General features: G+C 45.5%; 1 protein-coding gene and 1 non-coding gene across 2 annotated transcripts in view; both read right to left on the reverse strand.

Moving 5' to 3' along the window:
- VOPP1 (VOPP1 WW domain binding protein) overlaps positions 1-16,887 on the reverse strand; it is a 97,072-nt gene extending 80,185 nt beyond the window's left edge. The window contains exon 1 of the mRNA XM_041722181.1: positions 16,688-16,887. Coding sequence (XP_041578115.1) covers positions 16,688-16,741 — 54 coding nt within the window. The 5' untranslated portion in view covers positions 16,742-16,887. The remainder of the gene's footprint in view (positions 1-16,687) is intronic.
- LOC121472444 lies at positions 4,931-5,037 on the reverse strand. The gene has a single exon (XR_005982910.1). It is a non-coding gene; the product is annotated as a U6 spliceosomal RNA (small nuclear RNA).
- Positions 16,888-17,615: the final 728 nt, after the last annotated feature.

Below are 17,615 nucleotides of genomic sequence, written 5' to 3' on the forward strand. Positions count from 1 at the left end.
AGGTTAGACTTAAAGGTAAGATCTGAAATTGTAAAACTCCTAGAAAATAGGGGAAAAGTTCCTTGATATTGGTCTTGGTGTTGATTTTTTTTTTTAATATGACCGTAAAAACACAGGCAACAAAAGCAAAAATAAACAAATGGGACTACATCTAAAAAATTGTCTGCACAGCACAGGAAATAATAAAATGAAAAGGAAACCTATAGAATGGCAGAAAATATTTGCAAACCATATTATCTAATAAGGGGTTAATATATAAAATATACAAGGAGCTCATATAATTCAATAGCGAAGAAAAAAATAACCCAATTTAAAAATAGGCAAAGCACCTGAATCAACATTTTTCAAAGAAGACATACTAATGGCTAATAGGTACATGAAAAAATGCTCAACATCACTAAAAAAGACAGGCAAATCAAAACCACCATGAGATGTCACCTCACACCAGTTAGAATGGCTATTGTCAAAAACACAAGAGATGACAACTGTTGGCGAGGGTGTGAAGAAAAGGGAAATGTACATTGTCGGTGGCCCGCACCCACCTCCCCTCTAGCAACCCTTGGTTTGTTCCCTTCAGTAAAGAGTCTGTTTTTTTATTTGCCTCCCTCTTTTTCCCATGTTCATCTATTTCGTTTCTAAAATTCCACATGAGTGAAATCACGTGGTATTTGTCTTTCTCTGACTGACCTAGTTTGCTTAGCATAATACACTCTAGCTCCAACCGTGTCATTGGAAATGGCAAGATTTCATTCTTTTTGATGGCTGAGTAATATTCCATTGTATATATATTCCATTTCTCCCTTATCCATTCATCAGTTGATGGACATTTGGGCTCTTTCCATAGTTTAGCTATTGTTGATAATGCTGCTACAAATATTGGAGTGCATGTACCCCTTCAAATCAGATTTTTGTATCCTTTAGATAAATGCCTAGTAGTACAACTACTGGATCACAGAGTAGTTATAATTTTTACTTTTTTGAGGAGGACCACCTGAGTGGCTCAGTGGTTGACCAGCTGCCTCTGGCTCAGGTCATGATTTTTGGGTCCTGGGATCAAGTCCCACAGTCCCCTGTGGGGAGCCTGCTTCTCCCTCTGCCTATTACTCTGCCTCTGTGCCTCTCATGAATAAATAAATAAAATCTCTAAAAAAAACCCACAAACTTTTTGAGGACCCTCCATACTGTTTTCCAGAGTGGCTGCACCAGTTTGCATTCCCACCAACAATGTAAGAGGGCTCCTCTTTCCCCACATCCTCGCCAACATCTGTTCTTTCCTGTGTTAATTTTAGCCATTCTGACAGGTGTGAAGTGATATGTCATTGTAGTTTTGATCTGCATTTCCCTGATGATGAGTGATATGCATCTTTTCATGTATCTGTTAGCCATCTGTATGTCTTCTTTGGAAAAATGTCTATTCCTATCGTTTGCCCATTTCTTAACTAGATTCTTTGTTTTTTGGGTATCACCGGCATCTTCCATAAATCAGAGAGGTTAGAAAAATGAAATAATGGAAAGTCTAAAAAAATACTCAAATACAAGATGTTTCCAAAAAGTACTTTAAACAGTTCAACATACTAGCAAGGGGGTTTCTACATCTATTTATATCTGAATCATTGCATTGATTTTCAATGTGAAAATGCTGATCTTAAGGATCCTTATAACATCACCCCCAACCAAAGACAAATTTCCCACTGAGAAATATTGGGAAGTGGGGAAGAGATAGGGATCAAGTAAGAAATACTGCTAGGTCATAAGATAGCAAAATACATACATAACCCGAGATGCTCTGGAGGATTGATTTATTTGCATATTGTGAGGAAGAGCTGAAACCCACCACGCAACAAGGACAGGACCAACCCTCAAAAAATGGCAGAATGGAAAAGTGCAAAGAACCTAAGGATGGCTTTGGAACCACTGAATAATTCAACCCTGGGAACCCCCAGCATCCAGACATTCAGAGATAAATTTCCTCAAAGTTTGTATCACTTCAATTGAGTTTCCTATAACTCAGGGCCAAATGCATTCTGATCAATACACCGTCTCATAAGTAAGTAGAAACACCTAAGAAAATGTTTCCATTTTTTTATGTTTTTATGTTTACTTTAAAATTCCCCCAGAGAAATAATATAAACTCATGCAAATAATGTGAATGTTCTACACCTGCATGGAAGATAAATAATTTCAATTAGCCCGTAGACTCTGGTACCCCCAAAATACTATGCTAATGTTGATAGACAACCATCCCTGGTCAGCTCCCAAGACCCATGATCTCCATGCACAGAGACACCAAGATTGTGCCACATGCTGTGCGGTCCTCCCACCTCCTACATTCACACACCCACCCACACTTCCACCTCAGCTTCCTTGCAACCAAGGACCCCACAGAATAAGGACTTCAGACTGGCTTAAAACACAGTAAAAGGCTAAAGGGACTACACCAAACCCTGACAACACTAGTAAAGCTTAATGACAAAGAAATGGCTATTTTAGTGCTCTGAGACTTTTTCAGCAATAACACACTCATTGAAAACCAAAGGGGAGAACAAAGGAAAGGTCAGTGTTCAAGGTCAGAGAGGAGCTAATTTCATTGCAGAGGGTTGCACTACCCTAAGTTTCCTTCTGATGACCTAACTCTATTAATTATATCTGTGTTCAAACCATATCCACCACTTAGCCAGGTGAGGTGGATGTTAGGTGTTAGACATTAGGTGGATAGTAAAGGTTCCCTTTATTCTGAGTCCCTCACCTCCTTGGGATAATGATTTATCAATTTAATCTTTACAGTGAAGAGTTCCTGGTTTTATTGATCTGCTCTATTGTTTTGTTTTGCATTATTTCATTTATCTCTTATCTCTTATTTCCTTCCTTCTACTAACTTTGGGCTTTGTTTTTTCCAGCTCTTTCAGGGGTGAGGCTAGGTTTCTTTGACGCTTTTTTTTTTTTTTGCTCCTTGAGGTAGGCCTGTATTGCTATAATCTTCTTAGAATAGCTTTTGCTGCATCCTCAAGGTTTTAGATCATTGTGTTTTCATTTTGTTTCGATCTAGTTTTTGATTACCTCTTTTATTTCTTGGCTGACATATTCATTCTTAAATGGCATGTTATTTAACCTCCATGTATTTGTTTTTTCCACATATTTTCTTGTGGTTGATTTTTAGTTTCATAGCCTTGTGGTTGCAAAAGATACATGGTATGGCTTCAACCTTTTTGAATTTGTGGAGATTTCCTTTGTGGCCTAACATGTGATCTATTCCAGAGAAAGTTCCATGGGCACCTGAAAAGAATGTGTATTGTGCTGTTTTAGGATGGAATGTTCTGAATATATATATATATATATCCATCTATATGCTGTATGTGTGTGTGTATCCATCTGGTCCAATGTGTTATTCAAAGCCACTTTTTTGTTTAGATGATATATCTATATAAGTGGGGTATTAAAGCCCCCCTACTATTATTGTATTACTAATATTTTATTATTGTATCAATTACTTCCTGTATGCTGTTAATAGCTGCTTTATGTATTTGGGTACCCCCATGTTGGTGCATAAATATTTACAATTATTATATTTTCTTGTAGACTAGTCCCTTTATGATTATAGTGTCCTTCTTTGTCTATTACAGTTTTTAAGTCTGTTTTGTCCAGTGTAAGTATTGCATTGCTACCTTCACTTCCATTTGCATGATAAATGTTTTCATATCCCTTCACTTTGAATCTGCAGATTTCTTTAGGTCTGAAATGAATCTCTTGTAGGCAGTATACAAATGTTTTGCTTTCTATCCATTTGGTATCCTATGTCTTTTGATTGTAGCATTTAGTCCATTTACATAATTATATATATAAAAGATATATATAAGTATATATATAAAACATGTTATAAAATATATTAACATATATGCATTTGTATATAGTCTATATATAAAATAATTATTGATAGGTATGTACTTAACTGCCATTTTATTATTTGTTTTATGGCTGCTTTGTAGTTTTTTTTTTTTTTTTAATTTTTTATTTATTTATGATAGTCACAGAGAGAGAGAGAGAGAGGCAGAGACACAGGCGGAGGGAGAAGCAGGCTCCATGCACCGGGAGCCTGACGTGGGATTCGATCCCGGGTCTCCAGGATCGCGCCCTGGGCCAAAGGCAGGCGCCAAACCGCTGCGCCACCCAGGGATCCCTAAAATTTTATTTTTTTTATTTTTTTTAATTTATGATAGTCACAGAGAGAGAGAGAGGCAGAGACACAGGCAGAGGGAGAAGCAGGCTCCATGCACCGGGAGCCTGATGTGGGATTCGATCCCGGGTCTCCAGGATCGCACCCTGGGCCAAAGGCAGGCGCCAAACCACTGCGCCACCCAGGGATCCTTGCTTTGTAGTTTTTTATCCCTTTCTTCTCTTGCACTCTTCCCTTGGATTTGATGACTTTCTTTAGTGATATATTTGGGTTCCTTTCTCTTTATTTTCTCTATATCTATTACAGGTTTTTGATTTGTGGTTATTGTTAGGTTGATATTTAACATTATATATATATATATATATAAAACCAGTTTTTATTAGATTGGTGGTGGTCAATTAAGTTTGATCCCATTCTAAAACCACTAAATCTTTGCCCCCACTCACATTTTATGTATATGATATTTCACACACAAAAGTATGTGAACTTTATGAATCCTTGACTGATTTTTATAGATACAATTGATTTTAATGCTTTTGTGCTTTAACCTATATAATGGTTTTATATGTAATTAATCTACTTTTTATTATGTTTTTATGCACCCGTGAAATTTTTTCCTTTTGTAAACTTCTTTCTCAAGATCATGGCCTTTCCTTTCCACTCAAAGGATTCCTTTTAACATTTCTTACAGAGCTGGTTTAGTGGTAATAAACTTTTTAAATTTTTGTTTGGGAAACTCTCTCTCCTATTTTTTTTTTTTTAAATATGGAACGCTTCACGAATTTGCGTGTCATCCTTGCGCAGGGGCCATGCTAATCTTCTCTGTATCGTTCCAATTTTAGTATATGTGCTGCCGAAGCGAGCACTCTCTCTCCTATTCTGAATAACAGTCTTGCTCGACAGAATGTTTAGGGTTACTGGGGGTTTGTTTTCTTTTTTCTTTTAGCACTCTAAATATAGCAGGCCACTCCTTTTAGGCTTGCAAAGTTTCTGCTGAAAAAACAGCTGATAGCTTTATAAGGTTTCCCTTGTATGTCTTTTTTCTTGATGTTTTTAAAATTCTTTATCACTACTTTTTGCCATTTTAATTACTGTGTCTTGGTGTGGACTTCCTTGAGTTGATTTTGTTAGGGGCTCTCTGTGCCTCCTGAATCTGGATGTCTGTTTCCTATTCTAGATGAGGGAAGTTTTCCGCTATTATTTCTTCATATAAAGTTTCTGCTCCCTTTTCTCTCTTCTCTTTCTGGTCCCTATAATGCCAATGTTACTAAGTTTGATGATGATGCTGAGTTCCCTTAACCTAGCATCATTTTTTATTCTTTTCTTTTTGCTGTTCAGCTAGATTGCTTTCCATTACTCTATTCTTCTGCTTCCTGTAGTCTAGGATTTATTCCCTCCAGTGTATTTTTAATTTCAGTTACTAAGTTCTTTATTTCTGATTAGTTCCTTATAAATAGTGTTAGAAAATGTAAAAAAGGAACCAAGCAGAGATAAAATCTCTATGAAGAATATTGCTTTATCTCCATTTCATTTAGCCCTTTTGCTGTGATTTTGTCCTGTTCTTTCATTTGGGATATATTCCTCATTCCTCTCTCCTTATTTTGTCTAACTCTCTGTGTTTGTTTCTACATATCAGGAAAGTAATTTATGTCTCTTGATCTGAAAAGTACTGGCCTTATGAAGAGGTCCTGTAGTGCCTTGTAGTGCAATGCTCCTTCTTCACTAGAGCCTGGCACTTCAGGAGTGTCTCCTATGTGTGCTACATGCACCCTACATGTGGTTGAGTCATGTTTGCCTTTGGTTCACTGAGTTACAGTGGCTCTCTTTTGCCTGCACTGTTAGAGAGACAGTGTGGGGCCATACTGGGCTTGTAGTTCCATCAGACCACATGCCTGCTATCAGTCCATCTGCCAGGACTGTGGTCACACTTAACTGCAAGGTGCTCTCTGAGTCGTTCCCTGAAAGGCTTTCACTGGTAGGCAGGGCCTGCAGTCAGACCAGATGTTTGCTCCCCAACAGTGTCTTGGGGTTGCAGTGACTACAGGGCTCTTTGTGCTGCCTCCTGTGAAGTTTTTGTTGGTGGGTGGGGCTGGCAGTCAGATCAAATGTCTGCACCCAGTCCATTGCTGGGGCTGCAGTGGAACTGGTGTGCATGGTTATCTTCCTCTTTCCCCCTGACAGGAGTTACTTTGGAGTGGTGTTGGCCACTGTTGGGCCTGCTTGAAGAATGAGAAGCTTCTGGAGCTGCTTTGGATGGATTTCTGCCTCATGGGGCTGGTTGGAGAGGAAAGTCTGCAAGAGAATGTGAAGCAGAGCACATGGTGTTAGTTAGCAAGATATATGCTTGTCCACTTGCAGGATAGACCTGGAGCTACTTTGGACAGACTCCTGCCAGGTGAGCTTAGTTGGATGGGGCAAGTCCATAGAAGAACATGGGAGCAGGGCATGTTGTATTAGCAAGGTCTATGCAGACGCTTGCTGGGACTGCTTGAAGGATGAGAGCTGATCAGGCTCCTTCGGTGGGATCCCTGTTAGTTAGGGTGGGTTGGATGGGTCAAACCCAAAGGAGAACACAGGGTAGGACACACGGTATTAATAAGCTATATGGAGAATGTTCAAGCTGGCTCTTGCAGGTGTCTGGGTGTTTAGCCCGGGCAGGGAGCAGGTGTGAGAAATGGTCTCTGCCATCTTTTATTCTTGAAAAAGTCTCCTAAAGATCCCTGCCCCTCCAGTGCAAGTTCTGTTATTAGTAAATAATCTCCTTCCTGTATACCCCAGGTACTTTTCAAACTGCTGCTCTGTCTTGTATCTTGGAGGGATTGCTTCCCATTCCCCTCTGGCTCTCCTAGAGTAGATCCCACTGATTTTTAAAGCTCCCAGTGTTAAGTCCCACTGACTGTAAAAACTCACAAAGTTAAGCCCCTCTGGTTTTTAAAGCCAAATGTTACGGGGGTTCATCTTCCCAGTGCAGGTCCCCTGTGTCGAGGGTATCTGGTATTGGGTGTGTTCCTCTCCCTTCTCTGTGCTGGTGGTATTCCTCCTCCCATTTAGTCTAAGTTAGTTAATTTGGCTCACTGGTTAGTTTGGCTCCTGACTGTTAGTTTGACTCCTGACTGGTTAGTTTGACTCCTGATTGACCAGGACCCTGCCCTTTCTACCATTTTTCAACGTGACCTGTCTATGATTAATCATGGAGTCTGTTCTTCCAATCTTTGGTTCATTTTCTGGGTTGGTTACACCAATGTGGCTGTCATCCAGGTGTATCTGTTGTATGGGTTGAACTTAGGATCCTCCCACGCTGTCATCTTCTCAGAGTCCCTGCCAACCCTGTTAGTCTCACAGGTGTAGTTTAACTCCTATTCAGAAGGAAGTCTTCAAGGGCAGCCACTGCCCACAGGTATGGTCATATGGCAGCCTGACCAGCCACCACAGTGATGGCCCCTAACACCCAGCTCAGGTGACCAGTGTGCCCAGATATCATAATTTTGAAGACCAGTTCCTTCCTGCAAGGAAACAGAAAAAGTATCAAGTAACCTGTGGTCTCAATTCTACTAGGAGAAACCTTTTCCCTATCTGTGATTTGTTGTCTTCTTGTGCAATTCATAAAAGTTGTAAGTGAACCTCAGCTTCTGCAGGGGTAACCACCACATATTTTTACTCTTTCCACCAATAACACAAAGCATGAAACAGACATATTCATAGATCCTCACTTCAGCACAGGATAAAATGCAGTGAACTGCGGCACAAATTCACTCATTCACTCACTCCACTGCCCATCTCAGCAAGGCTTTGGACTGCACCAAGTTAGTTTCCCACAGAATAATCTTGTAATGGGGTAATGGACTATAAAAACTTTCATTAATAGTGATTTAGCTACAATATCTATTTTAAACAGTATTTTTTTCAATTATGTTTTAGGCAAAATAATGCCTCTTCCTCCCCTCAAAAATATCCACAAACAAATGCTTGAACCTATCTGTCACTTTACATGGCAAAAAGACTTTGCAAGGGGATCCCTGGGTGGCGCAGCGGTTTGGCGCCTGCCTTTGGCCCAGGGAGCGATCCTAGAGACCGGGGATCGAATCCCACATCGGGCTCCCGGTGCATGGAGCCTGCCTCTCCCTCCGCCTGTGTCTCTGTCTCTCTCTCTCTCTCTGTGACTATCATAAATAAAAAAAAAAAAAAAGACTTTGCAGGTGTGATTAGGTTAAGCATCCTGAGATGGGGAGATTATCCTGGCTAATTTGGGAAAGCAGGATGTATTCACTAGAGCCTTGATAAGTGACAGAGGGAAGCAGAAGTGAGAGAATTTGAAGGTATTATTCTTTGAAAATGGAAGAAGGGACCAGTAATCAAGAAATGGAGGTAGACTTTAGAAACTGAAAAGGCAAGGAAACAGATTGTCCACCAGAACCTCCAGTAGGAATGCAGCCCAGCCGACACCCTAATTTTGGTGAGTCCAATTTGACTTCTGACCTCCAGAACTTTAATACGTTTGTGTTGTTTTAAGCCATTAAGTTTAATCTAACTTGTTACAGCTGTAATAAAAACTAATACAGACCTCATAGCAAGTTCTTTTTTCTTAGCACAGTATCATCACTCACTTCTTCTCCCAAAGGCTCACATTTATGGGGATTTGCCCTACACCATCATCTCAATTCAATGTGACCAGTTTTCTTCATTTTCCAATCCATGAACCCCCTTCTAATTTTACATCTGCCAGACTAACCCTAAATCAGCCATCTTAACAATAACCCCCTTGAACTCTCTTACTACTGACATACTGCCATGGTCCTAGCACCAATCCCAACTCTAGCAGCTACTTTCTCATTTTTTTGCTCCCTTGTCACTTAGAGGCAAGCCAGGACACTTGGCTGTATCCATAGGACTATTCAAAATGTTCATTCTAAATCTTAATCATCAATGCTCTTCAATGCATAGGTATATGGCATCTAAGTGGCCCGTCCTCAGCTCTCTCAGACTTCTGCCATTACTTAAATTCAGATTCTTTCCAACTCACCTTCACAGATTACCTTAACAACAACAAAAATAACATATCACAGTTGTCCCAACCTCTTCCCACTAAACCTAAAATATATCTGCACCTTCCCTCCTGCTCATCTCATTTCCTAACTCAAACCACATTCTCTTTCCTCAAGGTAACCTCTATATCCAAGCTCCTGATCCCATTCCCCACCCCCTGCATCTACTAAACTTTTCTGAACTAAGTTCCCCTAGGAGCTTAAGATCTAAAAGGTTCACAGACCACAATCAGGCAATTTGAGTCCTGAAATACCTGAGGTCCTGAAAGTCGCTTGCCCAGATCTGGCACTTAACTCATACCTGAAGGGACAATCAGCATAGTCTTCCTAGACATCACCTGAGCATCTTCAACTATGGTGGGAGCTCAAATAGCAAAGTAAGAGGGGAGGGAAACAAGCAGAGATCATGTGTCTTCAGGGACCTGCAGCAAACAGTTCTGTCTGGCTGGGCTGACTAAAGACTGTCGTCTCCTCCTCTTATCAGAAGCACTGTGCATCTGTTAAAAAAAAAAAAAATAAAGATGTCTGGGGGTTGCCTAGAGACAATGCTCATAATCTGTTGATCCAGCTTACACAAAGAGCTAAATTACAAGCAGGAAATTTTCCTATGGCCTCTCTCAACACTAAAGTGTTTCCCTTTCTATAGGTGAACCAATCAAGTTAATGAAAGCTTAAGTAATTTACTCAAAGCCTTCCAGCCAATATACAAAAGAGTTGAGATTCTATAACACATGGTCATGCCATCATCTACTATGGTCTGAATGTTCACATCCCCTCAAAATTCATATGTGGAAACCCTAATGACTGATGTGATGGTATTAGGAGGTGGAGCCTCTGAGAGGTGATTAGGTCACAAGGCCTTCATGAATGGGATTAGTGCTCCTATAAAAGAGATCCCAGAGACCTCTTGCGCCTTCCACCAAGTGAGGACACAGCCAGAAGGTGCTTGACTATGAATCAGGAAGAGGGCCCTTACTAGGGGCTCCAGCCTTGATCTTGGACTTCCCAGCCTCTGGAGCCATAAGAAATAAATTTCTGTTGTTTGTACCAGCAGGTAGTATTTTGTTATAGCAGCCCAAATGGACTAAGACACCAACCAAACACTAACAAGTTTAGGGACTCCTGGGTGGCTCAGTGGTTTAGCATCTGCCTTTGGCTCAGTGCGTGATCCTGGAGTCCCAGGATCGAGTCCCACATGGGGCTCCCCGCATGGAGCCTGCTTCTCCCTCTGCCTGTGTCTCTGCCTTTCTCTCTCTGTCTCTCATGAATAAATAAATAAAATCTTTAAAGAAAATTGACAAGTTTAACAAGATGAGATGAAGAACGTAATGTGAAATATAATTAGAATAAGTATATAGTCCTCAATTTCAGTTTTTAAAATTATAATAAATTATAATAAACATATCCACAACTGTTGTGAGGACTTGTGGCTTACCAGGAGAACATATTAAAAAGATTGAAGTGTCACAGAATAGTCAGTGTGAATCTCTGGGCTTATCTTATCTGCATATGACAAGGTCCACACTAGGGTTTTGACAGAGCCAGTCAGCCATACCTATAGAACAGAGTGTCCTAACTGTTCAAATAAGTCACAATGGGGAAGAGATAGGAAGCAAGCCAAAGGCTGCATGACAAAATATACTCACCACTGAACTCATTTCTTCTAAAGTAGTGCACCAAAAACCCAGCCCACTTAACTCAAGCAGCATCTTTGATGACAGATCACAGAAGAGTACAACACAAATATGACGTAAACGGACAGCAAAATGACCTTGCAGATCTGACCCAAAAAAATGCAGTATCTCATGAAAGTTACAGAAGGGACAAAAGAATCTGGCAGTTAAGACCTTAATAATGACCCACAGATGCCCAAAGGAGAGTGATATGAATAAAAAAAAAGACCAAGAGAAGCTAGAGGTGGGCGTAGAGGGTGGATTACTAGAGCAAATAATGATGGAGGAAAAACTTTTTTAAATTTCATTAGGATCATGCCTCTCACTTCCAATGCCAAGTGAAGACTATCCTATTATTCATCATAGATTTTTGTCAGAAAAATTAATCTTGGGCAGCCCCAGTGGCGCAGCAGTTTAGCGCCGCCTGCAGCCTGGGGCATGATCCTGGAAACCCGGGATCGAGTCCCACATCAGGCTCCCTGCATGGAGCCTGCTTCTCCCTCTGCCTATGTCTCTGCCTCTCTCTCTCTCTCTCTCTCTCTGTCTGTCTCTCATGAATAAATAAATAAAATCTTTTAAAAAAATAATCTCTCCTTCACCCCCAAAATTGATTCATAATTATAAAAATACTTAGATCAAAGTAATTTATTTCTATAGTCTGGGCTTTATTTTCTCACCATTATTAACTACAAAATTTTGGTCCTTGTTTTAAGTAGATTCACTCTGACTGTTTCCAGGACCAACCATTTTCAAACAGTAAGAATTTCTTGAGTTTGACAGAGTTTTCTCAAAAGGCAGCTGTGAGGATGGTGAGATGTTTCAAAACCACATCTTTGGAGAAATGACAGAGGGAACGAACCTCGAGGGGAACACAGTGGGGACTACCATAGCTGTGTTCAGATACTGAAGGGTTGACCCTGTGATCCTATTTCTTCTGAAAAGCCCAAGAATGCAGAACTAAAACTATGTAAAAACAGTGCAGACACTTCTCCTCAAATAACAGAAAACTTTAACAACTGAAGTTCTCCAAAAAGTTGATGCACTGCTTTGAGAGACAGTAAGTTTCCATCACTACAGGTGTTAAACAGATTAGAGTTAAGTCCTAGTACAGGTGCTGCATTCTTCAGAGTCCAGGGCTAACCAATGACCTTCCCCTCTCCTACCAGGGACCTACTTAGCTCCTTCCCCCATGATCATTATCCAAAGATCTGTTTTACTCATTCAAATATTTACTGAGTCCTATTCTGTGGCAAGTACTGTTCTAGGAGCTGGGGATATTTCAGTGAACAAAATGGAGCAAACCTTTAATGTAATATTCCATATAATGTAAATTCCATCATATTTTAGAGGTAATGGATACAGAGAGGAAATTGGTTTGAGCAAGGAGGCTGGGAGGGGAATTGGGCTAGAATGTTACATTGGGTGTTCAAGATAGGGCTCATTGAGGGTGACATGCGAGATGATAAACATGGGTTCTAGGAAAATCACTTGTCATCCTACGGCTAGATAATCAAGCGACCACTAGCCTAACCCATGTTTCTTCTAGAGTCCCTTCCCCGCAGTTGGCCTTTATAGCTGTGCACAAGACAGAAGAGAGCAGGGGCTAGAGCCCCAAGTCTGGCCCTCCTCACATAACTGGAGCCAGGTTTCCCTACTTCAGAGCAAGTGCTTGCCACTGGATTCATTTATCACTGCCAACTCTTATCCATCAGCACCCAGCCTCCCATGGAGCCTCTAAGGATAACACGCCTCTAAGGATAACACACTCCCTATAGTCTTCCTTTTCATTCAAATTGCATGTCACTCAGATTCTAAAAGCTCTATAAGAGTGAGAGGGTTGAAAAAGTTTATTTTGGAGGACTGGCACCCAAGGGCTGCCACAATTGTTGGCATTCCAGGGCACAGGAGATATCTGGCAAGAAACAACAACAAAACAAACTCTTAAACATGACTTGGTTCTAATTTCAAGATTCTCAGGCATCAAAATACATAGGACTTTAGGAAAACAGTAAGCCCCTTATTTTCCTTAGTTTCAAAAGACCATGTTCATTCACTTTCCAACCCTTTCTTTCTAGGAGAAGACCTCTCCTTTTTCTAGCCTCTGTTCTTTTGTAGGAACAACTTTGAAATACATGGAACAACCTCACTTAAAGGTTTCCAGTTTGAGGTTCCAGGGGAGAATAAAAATGATACCCATGCCAGTCCCTTCAATAAAGTAACCCAGTAGAGTTCAGTCCCCGCTGTGAATAGATGCAAAAGAGCTCCCAGCACTTGCACTGGGAAACCTTATATTAAATAGTACACTACATATTTCTAGGCTCATTTCAGAGTCCTTAGAACAAAAACTACTAAATATATTATAAAAGCATCAACAGGGGGATCCCTGGGTGGCTCAGCGGTTTGGCGCCTGCCTTCAGCCCGGAGTGTGATCCTGGGGTCCCAGGATCGAGTCCCGCATTGGGCTCCCTGCGTGGAGCCTGCTTCTCCCTCTGCCTGTGTCTCTGCCTGTCTCTCTCTCTCTGTCTCTCATGAATAAATGAATAAAATCTTAAAAAAAAAAAAAAAGAAGCATCAACAACCTGACCTCTAGAAAGAGACTGCAATGACATTATCTAGAAAATGAGGCACTCTGATAAAAAGCCCCTGGGAGGCACATACTCTTAGGGCCTAATTACTCCCCAGGTTCAACTAAAGCACGATCAGATCTGAGACTTTCTTTTTCTTTTGGTTTCTAAGGTGCTGCTGCAGCTCAGGGAAGGCCACGGGGAATTCCTTTACCAGGGCTACTAGGAGACAGCTTAGCACATTCAGGCATCCTGAGGCCCTGTTCTCAGGGCCTCGCAGGAGCCAGTGAGCAGAAGAGAAGCATGGAACTTTAGAATTTTATTACCTGGTTCTGGGACCACATTCATGACCTGGGTGCCTGGGACGTAAGCAGCTGGCACAGAGTGACAGGGGAGTGGGGGAGATGAGATAAGGGCCCTCATCAGCTTCTCATGCAATTCATAGGAAACATGGAGTGAACAGAAAGGAAAGGTCATTCAGTAATGAGCTCCCAAGAAGCCTCTATGGCAAAAGGATGGTGCTATCCACAGGCTAGGTTTCAGGGTGAGCACACAACCAAGTCTCCTAGGACAGTCCTGTTGATGGGTGCCTGCCATGCAGGCAGTTATTAGGAGCCCCCCATTTCATTTTCCTAAGTGTCACAGTTTGGATAGTAAAGTATATGGTTCACCTAAGGAAGTGTGACGGAGTTCCTAGAGCATATTTTGCTAGTTTACCTGTTTCATGGAACACATATCTCTCCAAGCCCACCTCTGGTTTCAGGACATACTATGTGCAAATTCTTCCCATGTCTAAACCCAGCAGTGGGAGAGCCAGCAGTGCAGCATGGTGAGGTGGAGCCCGACTACCTGGGTTTATGTCCCAAGTCCTTCACATTTAACAGCAGTGAGACTGTGGACAAGTTCTTTAAAACATCTTCCATTTGAAATAAAAATGAGAATAAAAGTAATGGCTGAGCTACTATTTGTAATCAGTTAATATTTGCAAAGTGCTTAGAACAGTGCTTGACACAGGGTAAGCACTCTATAAATGTCTGATAAGTAAAAAACAAATATGCAGTCTTTGTGTCTCCTAGGTAAGTGAATTTCTATAAAGAGATGGTGAGACAGGGGAGGAAAGCCCTTCTCAGAACAGTTTCTAGTTTCCCCCCCTATTCAGGGGCTTCTTGCGGGAATAAATAAAACCCCTCTACCCGGTCCTGGGTGGTGCTGGCTGGAAAGAGAGTGCTGCGGGGCTGGAACAGAATACCCGCCGCCAGCTAGTATATAATCAACCACACTACAACTACAATTGAACCGGGGCAAGCAGAACAAAGAAACAGAGGCAACTATCCCGGGTTGCAGGTGGCCGTCGGAGGCCACCGAAGGGCCCCATCAATAGTTTTATGTGCTTAACGTAAAGAGAACCCTTTGCCTCCTCACATACTTGGCCACTGTGATTGCCCACTTATGTATGTGATTCAGGACTTCAATAGCATCAAAGATGCTCTGACAACAGCCAATTTTAGATGAAAACATCTCAGCATCTATTTCACCGATAAAATTCCGTGTGATGAAATACGAAAAAAAAAAAAAAATCTCCTTAATTCCACCAGAAACAAAATAGGTGCTTAGGACAATCTTGTAAAAGTGGGCCACACCACACGATCCCATTAAAGACAAAAATTACCAGTTATCTAGCTATTTGACTTGTGAAAGCACCAGCCCAGTCATTTCAGTTTCCCTGTTGTCACAGTTCCGCCTTTGAGATCGTGTCAACTTTCCAGACATGATATGAACACCCTATTAAGATGATAAATTCCTATGCAACAAAACAGCTTCGTTGGAAAGAACTGGGTCCCTGAATCAGTCTTGACTACGTAACAGGGCACAGCACCATATACACTGAAGACCTAGAGGAAGCCAGGCAGTGGGATACTAAATTTTATCAAAAGCTGATTTTAAAAGGGGATTGGGAGGGGGCCTTGCATTCCTAAGTACAGATGCATTGGGTTTTAGGTAAACAGTTGTCTCAGACTCACTTCTCCATAGCTCTGTCTGGTGCGTCACGGCCGAGATGTGATTTCTAAGGTCTTAAAATTCTGACCAAATGCAAAGAATGCAAGCGAAGAGGCACCCCACAAAAAAAAAAAAAAAAAAAAATCAAGCCAGAGGGATATTAAGAACAAAATAAACAAAAATAAAAAGTCAGCCTGGCGCAAGCAGCGTTTCCATCAGCCTCCCTTCCGAGTGCCAAGAACACGCTCCCTCCCAACATTCCCTGATAATTATTTTTTAATCAGCTAAGAAAGCCAAGTCACTTCCAGCACAGACACCCAATATTAAAGAGTTCTCCAACCCTCTGGAATGGGAAAGACAGAAAGGGGCGTCAGCGTTCACCCCCCATTTAACTCCGATGTCATCGATTTAAGGCAAATTTCCTCCAAAACAATGCAGCTGAGCAGGGAGTTGCGTGAACCCTAATCCAGACTCCACACCCCAGAGGATCCTATTAGCTCACATTGCAAAGAACCCGCTAGAGCAAAGACGGGGAGCCCCCCCCCTCGGGGGCGCGACCTTCCAGGCCCGGGGCGCGCGGGGTGGGCGGGGGCGAGGGCACGAGGGGCGCTGCCACCCTCCCCCGCGGCGAGTCGCCCCAGGCTCCAGCGAATCGCGCCCAGCACCGTCTCCGCGGGATTTCTCCCCGGGACCTGAAGCCCGCGCTCCACCGGACCCCACGTCCCGGGGCGCGGCGGCCCAGGGCCCGCGGGGTCGCACCTGCACCGCCGGCCGCCGAGCCGCCCCACCCTGCAGCCTCGCCCGCGCCTGCGCCGCCCCCGGCCCCGGCCCCGGCCCCCGCCCCGGCCCCGGGCACCACCCCGCGGGCACCACCCCGCGGGCACCACCCCGCGCTCCTCGGCGGCGCTCGGGGTGCGAGGCTCTAAGGCCACACCTGGGTCTCCCCGGCCGCCGCGAGCAGCCCCGCAGCGCGGGAGAAGGGCCGTGGGGGAGGCGGGCAGGGGCGCGGGCGGGGAGGCCCGGGAGCCGGGCAGGCCGGAGGGGCCGTCGGGCGCCGCACACGCAGGTCCGAGGCCGCCCGCCGCCGCCCGCCTCTCGGGTCCGCACAGGCGGTCCTCGGGGCGTCCGCGCCCCGCACCCCGCACCCCGCGCCAGCGCCCGCGCCGCCCGGCATTGTTCGCGCTCGGCGGGCGCAGCGGCGAGGCGCCCGGGGCGGCGCGGCCCGGCCTCGGCCCCTACCTCCACGAGCAGCCCGAGCAGCAGCGCCGCCACCCTCCGGGGCAGGCGGCCCATGGCTCCGGGTCCTCTCCCGGCTGCGCTGCTGTCGGGGCGCGGGCGCAGGTCAGCAGCGCGGGCCCGAGCGGTGCGCGCCACAGCGGAGCAGCGGCGGGGCTCAGGCCGCGGACGGCGGGGCTGCGGGGCGCGGGGCGGCGGGCGGGCGGCGGGCGGCGGGCGGGTGGGCGCCGAGCCTGGCTGGCGGCGCCGTGCAGCCCTCGCCGCGCAGCCCGGGCCCCGCCCCGCCCCCGGCCGCGCCCCGCCCCCGGCCGCGCCCCGGCCCCGCCCCCGGCCGCGCCCCGCCCCCGGCCGCGCCCCGCCCCCGGCCGCGCCCCGCCCCCGGCCGCGCCCCGCCCCCGGCCGCGCCCCGCCCCCCGGCTCCGCCCCCGCGCGCTCCCGGCCCCGGCCCCGCCCCGCGCGCGCTTCTGGCCCCGCCCCGCGCTCCGCCCCCAGCCCCAGCCCCGGCCCGCGCGCGCTCCCGGCCCCTCTCCCCGACCCCAGGCCCGCGCCCTGACCCCGCCCCGCGCGCGCTCCCGCGCCCCGACCCCGCCCCGCGCGCCCCAACCCGGCCCCGCCCATCGCTCCGGCCCCGCCCATCGCTCCGCCCCCGACCCCGCCCCTCGCGCCCCCGGCCCGCCCTCCGGGGCACGCGCCCGCGGGCACCCGCGCCCAGCCCGCGCCGCCCTCGGGAGCCGAGCCGGGGGCCCCGAGGCCCGGCGAGCGGGGGACGAGCTGGCGGTGGCTCGGCCCCGGCGGAGCCCGCCCTGTCTCCCTTGAGTAGACCCGGCAGATCGCTGAAGGAGGCGAAGTCTTGGCGTGGGGGAGCCCGCCTGGGGGGCGCTGTCGGTGGACCCGCGGCAGCCCCGGCCTCCGTGCGCCGCTCTCCCGCCGA

The sequence above is a fragment of the Vulpes lagopus genome, chromosome 11 (genome assembly GCF_018345385.1).
Source record: "Vulpes lagopus strain Blue_001 chromosome 11, ASM1834538v1, whole genome shotgun sequence".
Classification (NCBI taxonomy): Eukaryota; Metazoa; Chordata; class Mammalia; order Carnivora; family Canidae; genus Vulpes; species Vulpes lagopus.